At 31.9% G+C, this 16,245-nt stretch overlaps 2 protein-coding genes across 2 annotated transcripts; both read left to right on the plus strand.

Annotated features, from left to right (window-relative positions):
- Window positions 1-2,839: 2,839 nt before the first annotated feature.
- On the plus strand, window positions 2,840-10,512 carry LOC107488293 (respiratory burst oxidase homolog protein A). Its single transcript, XM_016109018.3, has 14 exons — window positions 2,840-3,839; window positions 4,009-4,168; window positions 4,407-4,455; window positions 6,189-6,302; window positions 7,074-7,496; window positions 7,661-8,047; window positions 8,137-8,232; window positions 8,402-8,517; window positions 8,623-8,790; window positions 8,901-9,060; window positions 9,241-9,438; window positions 9,538-9,666; window positions 9,767-9,845; window positions 9,929-10,512. The coding sequence occupies exons 1-14, from the start codon at window positions 3,254-3,256 to the stop codon at window positions 10,036-10,038; spliced, it is 2,775 nt and encodes a 924-aa protein (XP_015964504.1). The 5' UTR covers window positions 2,840-3,253; the 3' UTR covers window positions 10,039-10,512.
- A 1,816-nt stretch (window positions 10,513-12,328) lies between these two features.
- LOC107488285 (late embryogenesis abundant protein At1g64065-like) lies at window positions 12,329-12,961 on the plus strand. The gene has a single exon (XM_016109011.3). It carries the CDS (start codon window positions 12,329-12,331, stop codon window positions 12,959-12,961), a length of 633 nt encoding a protein of 210 aa, XP_015964497.1.
- Window positions 12,962-16,245: the final 3,284 nt, after the last annotated feature.

The following is a 16,245-nucleotide window of genomic DNA, read 5'->3' on the forward strand; positions in this document are numbered from 1 at the left end:
GTCCTTAACTAGCTAGCGGTGGAAATTAATCTCATGTTTCTAGGGTACGGTGTCAAACTACTCAAAATATTGGTTGGACTTTCCTATCTCTGTTTATTATTAGTTGTATTTTACTATTTTATGGCGTATGGAGTAGTTGGTGGGTGATGGTTTTTTTTCTTCTACTCGTTTTTTCCTTGTTTACTTTTACTTTTCCTTTCTGTTTCAATCTGAAGGGACGGGTTTTGTGCCCCGAATTGATTTGTTTTTCCCCATAGAGAAACAGAGGCGATGCCTTATGGTACAAGTTATGTTATTTAATTTATATGGTTAGAGAATGTTTCATATTTAATTCAAGATCAACAGTGGAATAATATCTCATTTATTAATTATATCTTTTGTTATTAATTTATTTAATATAAACTGACCAAACTAATCGAATTTGACTGCATACAGATACAGGGTTCAAATTCTATATCACATTTTTCTTATTGTAGTTGGTAGATATTTGAGATAATAATCATATTACTATTGAAGAGCCACCTCTTTATCCACTCCTCCTATGATGACGTGCGAATCGGAGTGACTTCTATAGTTCTACCAACATCTAATATATACACACATATCCATTCAATAATAAAAATAATTTAATATTTGGATACTACTATATGTTTAGAATAAAATGCATGTTAAATTCTATGTGAGCGTATATAGGTAAACAGCTAATTACTTTTTTAAATATTGCGTGAAATATTTTTAGCACAACATGTATATTTATTTTCATCGCGCTCGCTAGTCTCTGTGAGGACCATCCTTTTCCACATGTCTAAAATATTGGCAATTACTCATAACCTAAGGCAGGCAAGACTTTTTATCTCAGGCGTTTATTTATTTTATTTAATTTTTTTCTACTTTAATCTTACAAAATGCTGCTAATGCAAGCTATGAACATGGATCGGATATATCATTCATATTCGTATTTTCATACTAAAATGATGTTACCATTCACATGTGTTAAGCATGGATGATTCATTTGAAATGAAGTATCAACCACTAAATATAATCGATCGGTAGTCATGAAATTTATGCTATTGCTACTTTGACCGCACTATCTATTTTTTTTCCTTCAAAAATAAATATAAATATTTTTATTCTACACAATATATAATTCTTATCACCCTTTGTTTATTTTTCTCCATATACTTTAATCTATTTTCTTATATAACATAAAATGTGAGACTTGAAATGCTTCGTGCGTGTTACGTGTGGAGTATAATAGAATTTTCTTGCCCGCTATAGCTGAAGTTTTGGTTTCAATAATATCATATATTTAATTATAATATCCTTTCATTTGATTTTGATTAGGTAACTACCGGCCTCTACATAGGTACATCCAAGTCAATGTAATTATTGCGTAATCTTGTGTTAATAGAGCACTTAATTTTTAAACAAATATTAGTCGTTTAGGGTATTATTCATACGAAAGTCTTTTTATATATTATTATACAATGAGAATATACACCACGAAATATTGTTAACATGAAATAAGCATTACTTCTCAGATCATGATATTTTATTCTTGAAATTAAAGAGTTTTATTTTATTAATGTTTTGCATTATGAACTAGGAAACAGAAAACCTAATATAAACGAAATGTAACCACTTAGGCTAGTTGAATTAGGTTAATCTCTATTTAATAAGTTGGTTAGTCTTCTTTTAATATTATTAGACGTTCTATCAGTGGTAAATGGGCAACCCAATCATTTATTGCAAGCTGATTTTCGATTATTCATTTTTGTGACTGTAACTACGTATATTGACAAAATTATTTGCTTTTGGTTATACTTAACAAAAAGAAATATGGATATTTTTCATCATTTCAAGATAAAGTTTTATGTAGCAGTTGTTGGTAAAAAATGGATGTATGGTTTAATACATATATAGGACATGATGAGCTCGATATATACTTTTTCAAATTTCACGTGTAAATAGAAAATGGTTAAATATGAATGACGTGTGTGTTAAGATAAGAATGTTACATAATAGGAAAAATATTGTAGTATACATTATTTTTATTTTTATATGCTTTTTATATTATAAAAAATAAAATTTAATTTAATACAGTAAAATGATTTTAAACATACAACTAATTATATAACATTACATTTGTAAAAAGTAATAATCTTTTATATCAGCAGCTTAAATTGTCATTAAAAATAGAGGTGATTGAGCTAATATTGTACACAAAATTAAATTCGAAAAAATAAAAAATAATAATTTTAATAATATATGAATATTTAAAAGGACAAGCAGAAGAGGGGAAAAGTTAAAACAAGTGAAGGAGACAGGCGTGAGTGGAGTTTACTCGGTGATCCCTGCCGTCGACATCGGTGACTCTCGAATTGTGGGCCCCACCACCCCCACACAGTCATTAACAATTTAACATACAAATACTCATCATATACATCACCACACCACCACCACCACACAACCCTTCTTTCTTTCTGTCTTCCCGTTCATATTATCACTACCATTCCAGTTTCACTTCATTCCTATTTCTCCTATATGTACATGTACATTAATTAGTACGTATATATATAAAGCCACGCACCCGTTTAATGATATACTATTAATATATGTATAAGATTATAATTTATTAATTAATAACTAACGCTATTCTCATTTCCTTTTCCTTTTTCTCACAAAAAAAAAAAAAGAAAAGAAGAAAGAAGAACGCTGTTCCCCACCACGAATCTTTGCTCTCCATCCCAACTCCAATTAATTATCATCACGTCCTAACCTATACATATATAACTAGCTCCTCATTAATTATACTCATTGCCTTTCATTCATTCAGCTGCTAAACCAAAGCAATTCTTATTGAGTTTGTCCTTTTCTGGATGAACAATGCATCTATAACTCTTTCTAGCTAATTTCTATCTACATCGAACTCATTACGCGTTCGTGTCTCTTTCCCATAGATTCTCAATACCCTTCACCTCTGTAAGTTCCACCTAAGGCCCTAATTAAACTCCATCATCCCCCTGACCCCCTCAAATATATATAGGTATATACTCCTTCAACCAACCGCGCACGTTAGCAACGCGCGCCGAATCGCGTTATATAACAAACTCACATACATAAGCCACATTCCTTTTTTTCTTTTCTTTTTTTTTTTTGGTTCTGTATTAAAATAAAAAAGAAAATACATGGTAGTAGTAGTATAAAGGAGTAAAAAGATTATTAAAAAACTTACTAGTTGTTGCGCTGATCAATGAGTGGCCTTCCGAAGCACGAACGCCGATGGGCGTCAGACACAGTTCCAGAGAAAGTAACAGTTAGCAGCGGGACCTCGCCGGGAACAGAATACAGTTCCTTTGCCGATGATGAGTATGTTGAGGTTACTCTCGATCTTCAAGACGATAACACCATCGTTCTCCGCGGCGTCGAGCCGGTCACAGTCCTCAACATCGACGACGCCGCAGCCACAAGTAGTGGATACGCGACTCCGGCATCCTCCGTCAGATCGCCGACGGGAAGGAGGAGTCCTTCCAATAGGCTGCGGCAGTTCTCTCAGGAGCTGAAGGCCGAGGCGTTTGCTAGAGCGAGGCAGTTCTCGCAAGAGCTGCGGCGGTTTTCTTGGAGCCACGGCGGCGAGGCAGCGTTGGCCGCTCGAGATCTCAGGAAGCAACGCGCTCAGCTTGATCGAACTCGCTCCGGCGCTGGCAGAGCGCTCCGTGGACTCAGATTCATCAGCAGTAAATCCAATGGCGTGGATGCCTGGAACGAGGTGCGGAGCAATTTTGATAAGCTCGCCAAGGACGGCTTTCTCCACCGCACCGATTTTGCGCAATGCATAGGTCCATTTCTTTTTTTCAAACTTCAATTTTACATTATTGCATTTTGCATGTGCATTTTGTAGTTTCTATTTGTCTAATCTACTTGCTATGTGTCCATTTTTATCGCGCTGATAAGTTAGTTAGAACTTGTAACTACTTGACATGCCAATTTCCTTCTTCTCTTGTGAAGGGATGAAAGATTCCAAGGAGTTCGCGCTAGAACTGTTCGATGCTCTGAGTCGTAGACGAAGACTGAAGGTTGAAAAGATTAGCAGAGACGACCTATTCGAGTTCTGGTCCCAAATTACTGATCAAAGTTTTGATTCGCGGCTCCAGCTCTTCTTCGACATGTATGTAATCATTGATTGATTAATTATTATTTATTCTTATTATCTTAAAGTTAGTTTAATTAGTTATTTAAATTCTTCCATTCTTTTCTTATCTAGTGTAGTATATAAGATATGTAAGCCAGCTAGCCACTATGTATTTCTTATTATTATCATTGTCCTTGCCTACCTCTATATTTATTTTTCCCATTCCTTCTGTATAACTGTATTCATTGTCTAATTTAAATTTATTCATTTTCAGTGTGGACAAGAATGAAGACGGTAGAATCGCAGAAGAAGAAGTGAAGGAGGTATGGTCGTCGATCAATTTTGTCTCGTATTTTATTCGAACATAAAATTGTTTAATTTGTACGTTACAAAAATTGATTTATTAAATATAAGAGTAGCAAATGTCGTATATGATTAAAAAATAATAATTTTGTCAAATAAATAAGAATAATATATATATTTTAATGAGGATAAAGATAGTTCAAGTTTGCCATAGTCAGCCACTAAGATAGATACATAGAAGTTTGTTATGAAGATTTATGAATAAATTTTATCAATTGGAAGTGTTTTATAAAAAATTTACTCATCCCCTTTTCTACAATTTTTTATAGACCCCTTTTTAATCTAACATGCTTAATTAGAATAAATATGAAGTTTCATATTAGATAATAATTTAACAAACAAACACTTAAATTGGTCTAACAAATTTTAAATAAGATATTTTAGTCTCAAATAAATGTTTATTACTCTTAAAGTCTTTAAAAATTATTTCTATCAAATAAATTTACTTTTTTATTTTGAATAAGATTTTTAATATACATATTAGATAAATAAATTATTAATAAATTTTATTATAAGATAGATAATTTCGTAAAAGCATTATTATAAAATAAATTAATCTCCTGAAAAAATTAATGTATTTCGAAATCTTCTAGAATAGTAAATATTGATATTTGCTGAGGACCAAATCTTTTATAAAAATTTAAGTTTTTTACTTTAATTAATTTAATTAAAACCGGAGCAGGGTATTGGCCATAAAAGCGCTTGTTTTCCCTTACTTCATAAGCTTTCCTTCGTGTTCCAAGGGTTGTCCACTTTAGTTCAAAAAATCAACGGTAGTCAGTAGACAGGATTGAGTGAACCTTAATTTATACAGGTTCTAAAACTAATTAGTAATTACTAATATTGAGTATTCCCACTCGGGACGTTATCCAATTCCCATGTTCTAAAGCATAATATTAGCTATTATTAGTTGGTACACATTCCAGAATCAATGAACTAGGTCTTACTTTTCCAGCTTTGGTCATACAGATTGCACTTTCATTATTATCTGATTTTACCAAATTCTTGAAATTTATCATGGGGACGTCTTTCAGTGGGGTTGGTGGGGGCAAAGTCGTCATTTTAGGGATATACATATTGTCCTGATATAACATCTACGTAATGACATAAGGTTGAGAGTCATACTCCTACCGTCAAAAAACTTTTTTTTTTTTCTGAACCCAATAATTCAAATGCTTGTGGAAGAAATAAATATTTATTTCTGTCCATAAATTTTGCACTTATTTCTTATTTTTCTTATTGAATTTTTTCTGAAAGCGAACTTATGAATAAATTAATACGAATAAATATATTAAATTTATCTAAATTTCAAATCTCTTGACTTACAAAATATTTTAATGATTGATGCATCACTATTTATTTATTTATCTATGCCTTGAATAGATAATTTTAAAGGAGTCTTGGCTTTATATCTTTTACATTTATATACTTATTACTGATCAATGTTTCGAAATAATAAATTTGATTGGATGATAATATATATATTTTTTTAAATGAAGTAAACATAAGTGAACCTTTTCTGGAAAAGAAAAACTTAGTCTACCATTATCTTCATTTGTACAGATATGAAAAAAACCAAGTTACCCTGAAAAAAAGGGGTTAAACTACGTATATAGGTAACACCATTGTGAGTTTTTTTATTAATAACTACTAAACTTATGTTACACGGTTTTTATGTCTCATTTCCTTCCAGATAATCGAGTTAAGCGCTTCAGCAAATAAGTTATCCAGACTGAAGGAGCAGGCCGAAGAATATGCAGCTCTTATCATGGAAGAGTTAGACCCTGAAAGACTTGGCTACATCGAGGTGATAATTATATATAAGAGTTACTCTTCATAACAATATGACTTTATTACACATGCGTATATATATATATATTCTATCTAACTCCTTTTCAAATAAAGGGTAAGTTATCTTCTATAATAAATTTAATAGTTATTGGATGAAATTAATTATGTCATCAAAATAATTAATATTAACTCTTAATTTAACTTAAATTTTGACAATCAAACTAATTAATTATAGTAAAATCACTTGAACTTCATACTTATAAAATCATACCATTCTTATATCAATTCCATTAATAATTATAGAATTCACTCTTATTCAATAAACATTTTATCTACTTTTTTATTTTAAATTTATAATTTTACCTTTTGACTTTTTTATTTATTCTTTTTAGCATTTTAGTTTTTTTTTGGTATTGTTCGATCTAATTAATATATGTATAGTTTTAAAAAAATTATAAAATAAAATCTCTTTTGTAATTTTTATAATTTACAAAAAATTATTATATTTAATTAATTTAATTAATTGTCAAAATTTAAGTTAAATTAAAAATTAATGCTAACCAAGATGACATAAGATTTTTTCCCTGTGGTCGTATATAGAACATCGATTTCGTGTATTTATATTCTTGCTAAATGATATTTTATATGAGTTACGGAACGGAAGCCCATTCCAACATTAATCATCACATGCGGAAATAATGCTGCATTATTCTCTTTCTCTAATTAGGAAATTATTGTCCTTTTAATGATAATAATGCCTCGTGCCCAAACTACCTGGCATTCACAGCTATGGCAATTGGAGACCCTTCTTTTACAAAAAGACACGTACCTAAGCTACAGCCAAGCCTTAAGCTACACAAGTCAAGCTTTGAGTCAGAACCTCCACGGGCTAAGGATGAGAAGTCCGATACGTAGGATGAGCCGCAGGTTGCTCTACTATTTGCAAGAAAATTGGAAGAGACTTTGGGTTTTAACATTGTGGATTGCCACAATGACTGGGCTCTTCACGTGGAAGTTCATTCAGTACAAGCAGAAAGATGCTTTTCATATCATGGGTTACTGTCTACTCACGGCCAAAGGCGCGGCTGAGACTCTAAAGTTAAACATGGCACTGATACTCTTGCCCGTATGCAGAAACACTATAACCTGGCTCAGGTCTACTAAGCTGGCTTACGTTGTACCTTTTGATGATAACATCAACTTTCATAAGGTACACACCAAATTAACAGCAACATCTCTGAATTATGTTCATTTAAACATGACATTACTATACATTATGTGTACATTAGCATGAGACATCATATAACATATTAGGAAAATGAAAATCGGAAGTACGTGCATATATATATAATGTATGGTTATGGATGCTTACAGACTATTGCTGCGGGCATAGTGATTGGTATTATACTTCATGCTGGTGATCACCTTGCTTGTGATTTTCCAAGACTCGTAAATACGACAGAAGCTCTTTATGACAAGTATTTGCAAGGCGTATTTGGCAAACATAAACCAAGTTACGGAGACCTTGTTAAAGGGCCCGAGGGTGTGACTGGAATTCTGATGGTGATTTTTATGGCAATAGCGTTTACACTTGCAACAAAACTGTTTAGGAGAAATCTTATTAAGCTACCTAAACCATTTAATAGACTCACTGGCTTCAATGCTTTCTGGTATTCGCACCACCTCTTTGTCATTGTCTATGTTCTGCTCATCATCCATGGTGTAAAGCTTTACCTCGTGACCAAATGGTACCATCAAACGGTATATAACTTCTCCTATCTGATTTCAATTATTTGGGACCATGCATTGCTAGTTTCTGTTTAGTTACTCGATGAATTCTTCTGTTTCAGACATGGATGTATCTTGCAGTTCCAGTTTTACTTTATGCTGGAGAAAGAACACTCAGATTCTTCCGTTCTGGCCTCTACACAGTCCATCTAAAAAAGGTGAGCAGATAAGAGTTTATTTATACAAATTTGGTTTTTTTTCACTTTCTTACCAGTTTTGCTTACAAGCCCTTGCGTGCATCCAAAATGACTCATAGATTAGAACCTACGGTTGAATAAAAAAAAATCCAACTTACGGGTCTTCTCTTGGTACTTGGGAAAATATTAGGTTGCCATTTATCCTGGAAATGTTCTCACATTACAAATGTCAAAGCCACCACAATTTCGTTACAAGAGCGGACAGTACATGTTTGTGCAATGTCCCGCTGTCTCTCCTTTTGAGTGGTAAGATGCTATTTTAGTTGTTCATTTGTTCCACATTAGTTCTGGTAAACTCCATAAGCGTCATGAAATTTCTGAACATCGAATTGAACAATGTATGTGTGACAGGCATCCCTTTTCTATTACCTCCGCCCCTGACGATGACTATCTGAGTGTTCACATTCGGCAACTGGGTGATTGGACACAGGAGCTTAAAAGGGTATTCTCTGAGGCCTGTGAGCCTCCGGTAGCAGGGAAAAGTGGACTTCTCAGGGCAGATGAAACAACCAAGAAAAGGTACGTGACAACATGATTGACCTGCTCTGTTTGTTTATCTTCTAACTTATATAGAACAAACATTTATGCTCGATTTCTGCCATGTTTCTTGTTCTTAATATTTGATATAGTCTACCCAAGCTGAAGATAGACGGACCTTACGGTGCGCCAGCACAAGACTATAGAAAATATGATGTCCTATTACTTGTCGGTCTTGGAATAGGAGCAACTCCTTTTATCAGCATTTTGAAAGATCTGCTCAACAGCATTGTCAAAATGGAGGAGCTGGCGGTGAGTCTTTGTGGAACAGAGTTTCAAAAATATTCATTATAGAGTATTCTTTTAGAATTATAGATCCTCTTCTTAGATATATATATATAACAGTTTGACAATCTGACCCTTACCAAAAAGGGCTTCGTGGACGTGTAATATGATGGAAATAATAGCCATGATGATTGCAACTACATACAGGATTCAGTCTCTGATTCAAGTAGAGGTTCAGAACATAGTGCTGTGAATACAGACCCGGCATCTCTAAACAAGATTTCTCCAAAGCGGAAGAAAACACTCAAGACTACCAACGCTTATTTCTACTGGGTAACAAGAGAGCAAGGCTCTTTCGATTGGTTTAAAGGGGTCATGAATGAAGTTGCCGATCTAGACCAAAGGGTAGGGTACTAATTGTTTACTTCTCAAAAAATTAGTTCTTAGTATTCCTTTGCCCTGATGCTAAATCAATAAGTACAAGTATCTAATTATGGACTTCAGGGTGTCATCGAGATGCACAACTACTTGACCAGCGTATACGAGGAAGGCGATGCCAGATCCGCCCTCATCACCATGGTGCAGGCCCTCAACCATGCAAAAAATGGAGTTGATATTGTTTCAGGGACAAGGGTGAGCTCTCGAATTCTGCAATTTATTTACCCTGTTATGCATTTTATCTTCTTAAGAATTATAATATTGACAATTTATTGGTTCTTTGAATTACTATCAGGTGCGAACTCATTTTGCCAGGCCAAACTGGAAGAAAGTCTTCTCTAAAATATGTTCAAAGCACAGTAATGGAAGAATAGGTCAGTCAATCTCCATCGAGCATACGTTTTTAGATTTTGTTTTCATGGTGTGCTGACATCGTGTGTGTCCACGTTAATATCAGGGGTATTTTATTGCGGTGCACCTGTGTTGGCAAAAGAACTAAGCAAACTCTGCTTTGAGTTCAACGAGAAAGGCACAACGAAATTTGAATTCCACAAGGAGCATTTCTAAGGAATTTGGAAGGACCTTTCCTATCTCTACCAAGAGTCAACACTTTAGCAACTTCTCGTCACCAATTTTAAAATTAGGTTCGATAAGATATACACGTGTATAGATAGATGATGTTGTGAAGCATCTAGCATTGTACATAGCGGCATTGCATGATGCATGTGGCGGCTGCGCAATGGGATATGCGCGGGCACTGGCAACAGTGTGTTACAGCTAAGCTGAATATAGATTGGTTTACCTGATCTAAGTTCTCACTTCTTGGAGGGTACATTGTTGGCTGATACATTCAATATAGTATATAGTATATAGACAGTTTTGAAAATGATAGTACGTAGTGGATGTAGTTAGGACTGCGAAAGGGGGAGACTAAACTCCTCCTCATCTTCCTAGAGTGGGTTCCATAATCTTTCTAGAATATTGATGTTGAAATTGGATTTCTTTCACGTCTTTGTTATACAAATATACTGTAAATGAGCCTAGTATAGTGTTTGCTTTTTCCTTTGCCAAAGTGGCGCTAGTGGTGAACAGAAATTAAACGAAACAAATTAGCTGATGCATGTATTTCCATCTGGTCATTGCCTATACCCTACCAATCATTAAAAAAAAAAAAGTAGACTATTGTTTTTAGAGTAATTTTCATTGGAAACATCTCCAATACATCTAAAAGCAGAATCAACATGCATCGAGATTTGGTTACTTGCACCTATTTAACACGTCATGTATGTATCCCCTCCGCTGAACCGTGCATTACAAAACCATAGGGACAAAGCTAAAATTTCATGTCAGGGGATTACATATCGGTTCATGTTAGGCGTGATCAAATATATGTTAAAGAACCCAATATAGAACTACATAAATTCCATTTTGTTTTGGGAAAAAAGTGAAATAATGAAATAGGTATATGGAAAAATAATCAATTAAACTCTCAAACATTTTGGAGAAAGAATTCTCTGATTTAGATGGCGAATGAACCTGTCAAGTCTCAAGCTTTCTCCAACTTCTTCTAACGCCCCAATCAGAGTAATGGTCTGTGCTTTCTGTTATGGATACTACATGATACAAGATTCTTAATTGTTAGTTTAATAATTAATAATTTTCAGAAGATTGACATTTAGATAGCAGAATATTTGCTGTTGTAGTTTGTGGTTGGCCATCTTTTTACTTCATATATTCTTAGGATGACAGCAATTGCAATTTTTGTGAGATCGAGTTGTCGTGCGTGAGCAAAACAGTTTATGTAGAAATATTAATCTTTAGCATGTAATAGTGTATCTGATCTTAGAAATAGAAATCTGTAAATAATAAATAATTGATAATGTCGTTTTTTTCCTTCTTAATTTGCAGAAATATTAACTTTGATGATATACTATGGATATAAAGTAAATTTATACTCTTATTGTCATCTAATCATATAATTTATATATATCAGTATATGACCCATTTGATAAGAGTTTAACAGTTTTTAATATATAAGAATATGAATTTGAATGTGAGCATAAAATAGTTTTATACTGAAAAAGTTACAATGCAAAAAACTAAATTCATTAGTTTTTTGTTCTTAAAACAGGGTTACTATAAAATTGACAGCGAAGCCGGCGCAGTGAAGGAACACGATTCCTTCCCAGCATAACGCCATGAAGCTAAGGCTTGCCATATGGAGCTTCGGTCAATTTGGTTGAACAGCTTGTGTTATGCTGCCTCCAAAAGTTAGCTAATCTATTCGCTGGAAAGAATAAAATGGAAACAAAAAGCATGCAGCTAAGATGACGAAACTTACAGCTTACAACTGATGAGAAGTGACAAATAACATTTGATCGTTGTAAGAAAATTTCAATTTTTTTAATTCAGCTATTATTTAAAGTTGACTACTTGTACGAAAACGTATTTATGTGAAAATAATAGTTAAAATTATTTGATGATTTGACATACTAAATATTTTAACGTAATATATCATCTTCTCATAAAAAGAAACTCAACCTTATTAATTGCATTTTCCACGATGCTATTCAAATTCAAGCTTAAAGAGATGGTAAAAGAATGCACTCATGAATTAATACTCGAATGCGATGTGATAAATATATAGTGATTCCACTACCCTTTCATTTATTATAAATTATAACGTAAACATGGGAGAGGCCAATGCAAGAGCCCTTTTCATAGTTATAGACTTATAGTCTATTCACCTTTCAATTACTAAATACCTGAAACTCCTAAACAACAACTTGATCAGCTTCTGTAACTGACTAGTAAACATTACAACTCTATCGACAACAACTCTGTTTTTAATCATAGAATGGCTCAAAAAGATGTTCATCATCAGAAAAATAAGCATTCAAGAATAGATCAAGAGACAGCATTGTACTACAAGGCCGGCGCCACACACCAACAAAGAAGCAGCAGCAAATGCTTCGTGTTCGTTTTGGCTGCCTTTGTGTTCTTCTGTGCAACTCTGTTGGTTTTCGCATCCATAGTCCGTTTCAGAAACCCACAGGTCAAACTCACCTCAGCTACGTTGATTCAAATCCGTTACAATAACCCTACTTCTTCATTGCCTTCCTTATTCAACGCCACCCTCCTCACCCATCTCACCATCACGAATCCCAACTACGGTGGCTTCAGTTACGAGAATGGCGAGGTGAGTGTGGTCTACGGCGGCTTAAGAATCGGTGACATAGCACGCGTACGCAGCGACACAGTGAAGGCAAGAAAAAGCAAAGAAATGAATGTTACCATGAAAGTGAGGTCTCCTAATAATGTAACACTGCTTTCTGGGAATCATTCAGGGACGTTGAATCTCACAAGTTATGCAAGATTCAATGGCACTGTTCGATTGCTTAAGATCATCAAGAAGAGAAACACCATAGAAATGGCTTGCGTTATCAATCTCAACTTCACCTCTCACCAAATTAAGGCGATCCATTGTTAATTAATTAATAATAATATTTGTTTCTCTTATCTAATTGCGTTCCTTTTTTTATTTATTATTATTTTAAAGTGAAGTATATCAATCTCTCTCAAATAAAAAATAAATTATCCTTTATCATATATAAAATAATATTATATATTTAAGATTTTTTTATTAAAGAAGTACAATTAAATTGGTCTAATATCAACAAAAATTAGCTATGAATAGTATTTTAAGTTTTATTATTTAACTTAGTTGGACTTCGTTCATAAAAAAATTTTCGATGTATAACATTACTCATATCTAATAGTTATTAGATGAAATTGATTATATCATCATAATTAATAGGTAAATTCTACTCAACTCTCTTTAAAATAACATGTAAATTACCTCCTATGATATGTTACATCTTAATTGGTTATTTGCTTTTAATTTGAGTTATTTGTAATTAAATTTTTGAAAGGGATAAATGTATAATTTATTAAAAGATTAAAAATTGATTTTTTTTATTTTTCAAATCACGTTAACAATGGCCCTAATCCTAAATTCTTCTTCCTCGTTCTCTCTCAGTATCACTCAACAACTCTTTCTCACTAGTCAACCTCTCCTGAAGTCTGGAACAGCTGAACTCCACCAGAAGTCACGATCACCGCTCCTCTGATTTGTCTCACCAGCTACGGTGCGTCTCCAACATTACGCCGTCACGTCTCTCATTCGTCGCTGCTGTCATTCCTGACTAGAGTCTGCTTCGCCGTGTTTGGACAGTTTGGTTTTCTCCCCTCTTTACATTTTTGAAACTCCCTATAAGTTTTTTTAGTTATTCAGTTGGCTTATAATTTGATTACAATCAACAAGACGGTACTGCTTGGACGAGGCGTGACCAGGACGAAGGAATGGGAAAGAAGCGAAAGGCTGAAAATCATTACAGAAGGTTAAAATACAGCATCTTCTAAAAATGATTTGAAAAAAAAGTCATATTTTAATTTTTAACACTTTAAAAAATAGCATAATTATCCATTTTAAAAACAAATTTAATTATAAAATAGTTTAACTATAGTTAACCTAATATTCAGGACGGACCTACCTAGTGTGATAAGGGGGCACTTGCCCCACTCTTATTTTAATTTTCTTTTAATATATATATATATATATATAATATGTCTTATTTTAAATTTTAAATGACTTCATTACAAATAAATTAAGTCTAATTATTTAAAGTCTCAAATCTATTTTATCTTTTTATTATTTTGACTATTAGCTAACCTAATTAAATTTAGTCTTCTTTCATTTTCAAATTCTAGCCATCACTACTTCTTTATTCTCTTAAACCCTCTTCTTAGTTTCATATTTTCAACCTTTTTTTTTCTATTCCTTTTTTAGTGGTCATCTTCTCTTTATTAAAAAGTAAATTTTAAATTTTTTATTTTTTATATAATTCTCTAAGACTCTATGTATCTTTCAATTTCATTATTTCTCTTTTTGATATTTTCAATTGCAAATTTTAATTCAAGCAATTATAATTTTAGTATTAATCTAATTTTTTATTCTCTTCAAGAATTTATATATTTTATTTTATTCTTAATTTAGTTATCCTTGTTATTTATTTATTTATCTTTTGTTCTATTTTATTATATGTAATTATGTTGCATATAAATTTCTAAAGTCAATTGGTCAATTTACTAATTTAGATAGAAATAGTAATAAAAAAATATTTCAAAAAATATCTTTCGTTCTATTTTGTTATATGTAATTTTTGATTTTTTGTATACAAATAATTAATGTGCACTTTTATTTTTTTTAATTTGAATTAATATATCTTTTAATAATAATGTATATTTTTTTTTGTCCTCCTAACATAAATTTTTTGGGTTCGTCACTGCTAATAATCAATTAAAAAGTAACACATCACACAATTATAAAGAGTACGGTAAAATTTACTTAATTAATATTAACTCTTAATTTAATTTGAGTTTTGATCATCAAATTAATTAATTATAATATTTTTTTAAATTATAAGAGTTACATGAGAGCTCTTATTTTATAATTCTAGTTTTTTTTTAAACCACACATGTATTGATGAGATCTAACAATATGTAGAAAGAAAAAAAAAGAAAATTGAAAAACTAAAAGAACTAAGGGAAAAAAAAACACCAAAAATCTGAATTTGTTTTTGCAGGCAAAACTAATTCAGCCTTTTAGAGACTACTGCCAAACCATCTCATAATAATTGCTCCAAAATTCTATCTTAGAGACACTTTAATTTTGATCATAACTAAGCTTTCTTATTTAGGGACTTTTGTTACTACCTTTTTCTTTCACTAGAAAAATTTAAGTCAAAAAAGAAGTGTAGTTGTGGTTGCCTTTCTTTATATGTACTCTTTTGTATCATCATGGGAATTTAAAATTATTAAGAAAAAGATAAATTTAAAATTATTAGATGTTATGTTCATTTTAATTTCAATACTTGTAGATATGAAGTTAGTTTCTCCGAGAATAGAATCACGAACAAGAAAATATAATAACCAAACATCACCGTTTAGAAAGAAGAAAAATGGTAGAAGAAATTATATATATTCTACACACTCACATTATTACTATTTTCTGAAACTCATCATCATTATATATATATATTCTGGATCAACAGTAGAACACAACTTTAAAATAAAAAATAGATAAGATATTAATTCAATAAGAATGAATTGACTGAATTTTATTGTAATTAATGAAATTAATATAAAAATTATGTAATTTTATAAATATGTAATTTTATCATAATAATATAATATATTTTATTTAATGTAATAACGTAATATCTAATTATCTCAGAAAATTGCTAGATACCTTGCGCAACTTCTTTTTGTTAAAAATAAAATAAGATCAATTATTTATGGAAGGTCTGTCACCTCTCAAACCTGAACTCTTCCTTCGGCATGCAATTTTTCGAGTTGTAGTTGTTGACACTCAATTGATATTTCAACTCAAATAAATATTGATTCTTTGAATGTCAACATAAAAATTGTGTCCATTTGAATAATTAGATAAAATTAATAAGAGAAGTAGTTTGACTTTTAGAATAAATTTTCGACACTAATGAGATAAATTTTGACAGTAGTTTATATTAAATTAAAAATTAAGTCAAAGGGTCAGTCAAAAATATAAATTTGAGCAAGAAGAGCCGATATCAAAAATTGCCAACATTTGTTGGTGTTAGATAATTTTTTGACTTAGATGAGTTTTGACTATAGAATTTTAAATACAGATTATATCAATCTGAAAAGTTAGAGTTAATAACAGATATAGATGCA

Source organism: Arachis duranensis, chromosome 5 (assembly GCF_000817695.3).
Source record: "Arachis duranensis cultivar V14167 chromosome 5, aradu.V14167.gnm2.J7QH, whole genome shotgun sequence".
Lineage (NCBI taxonomy): Eukaryota > Viridiplantae > Streptophyta > Magnoliopsida > Fabales > Fabaceae > Arachis > Arachis duranensis.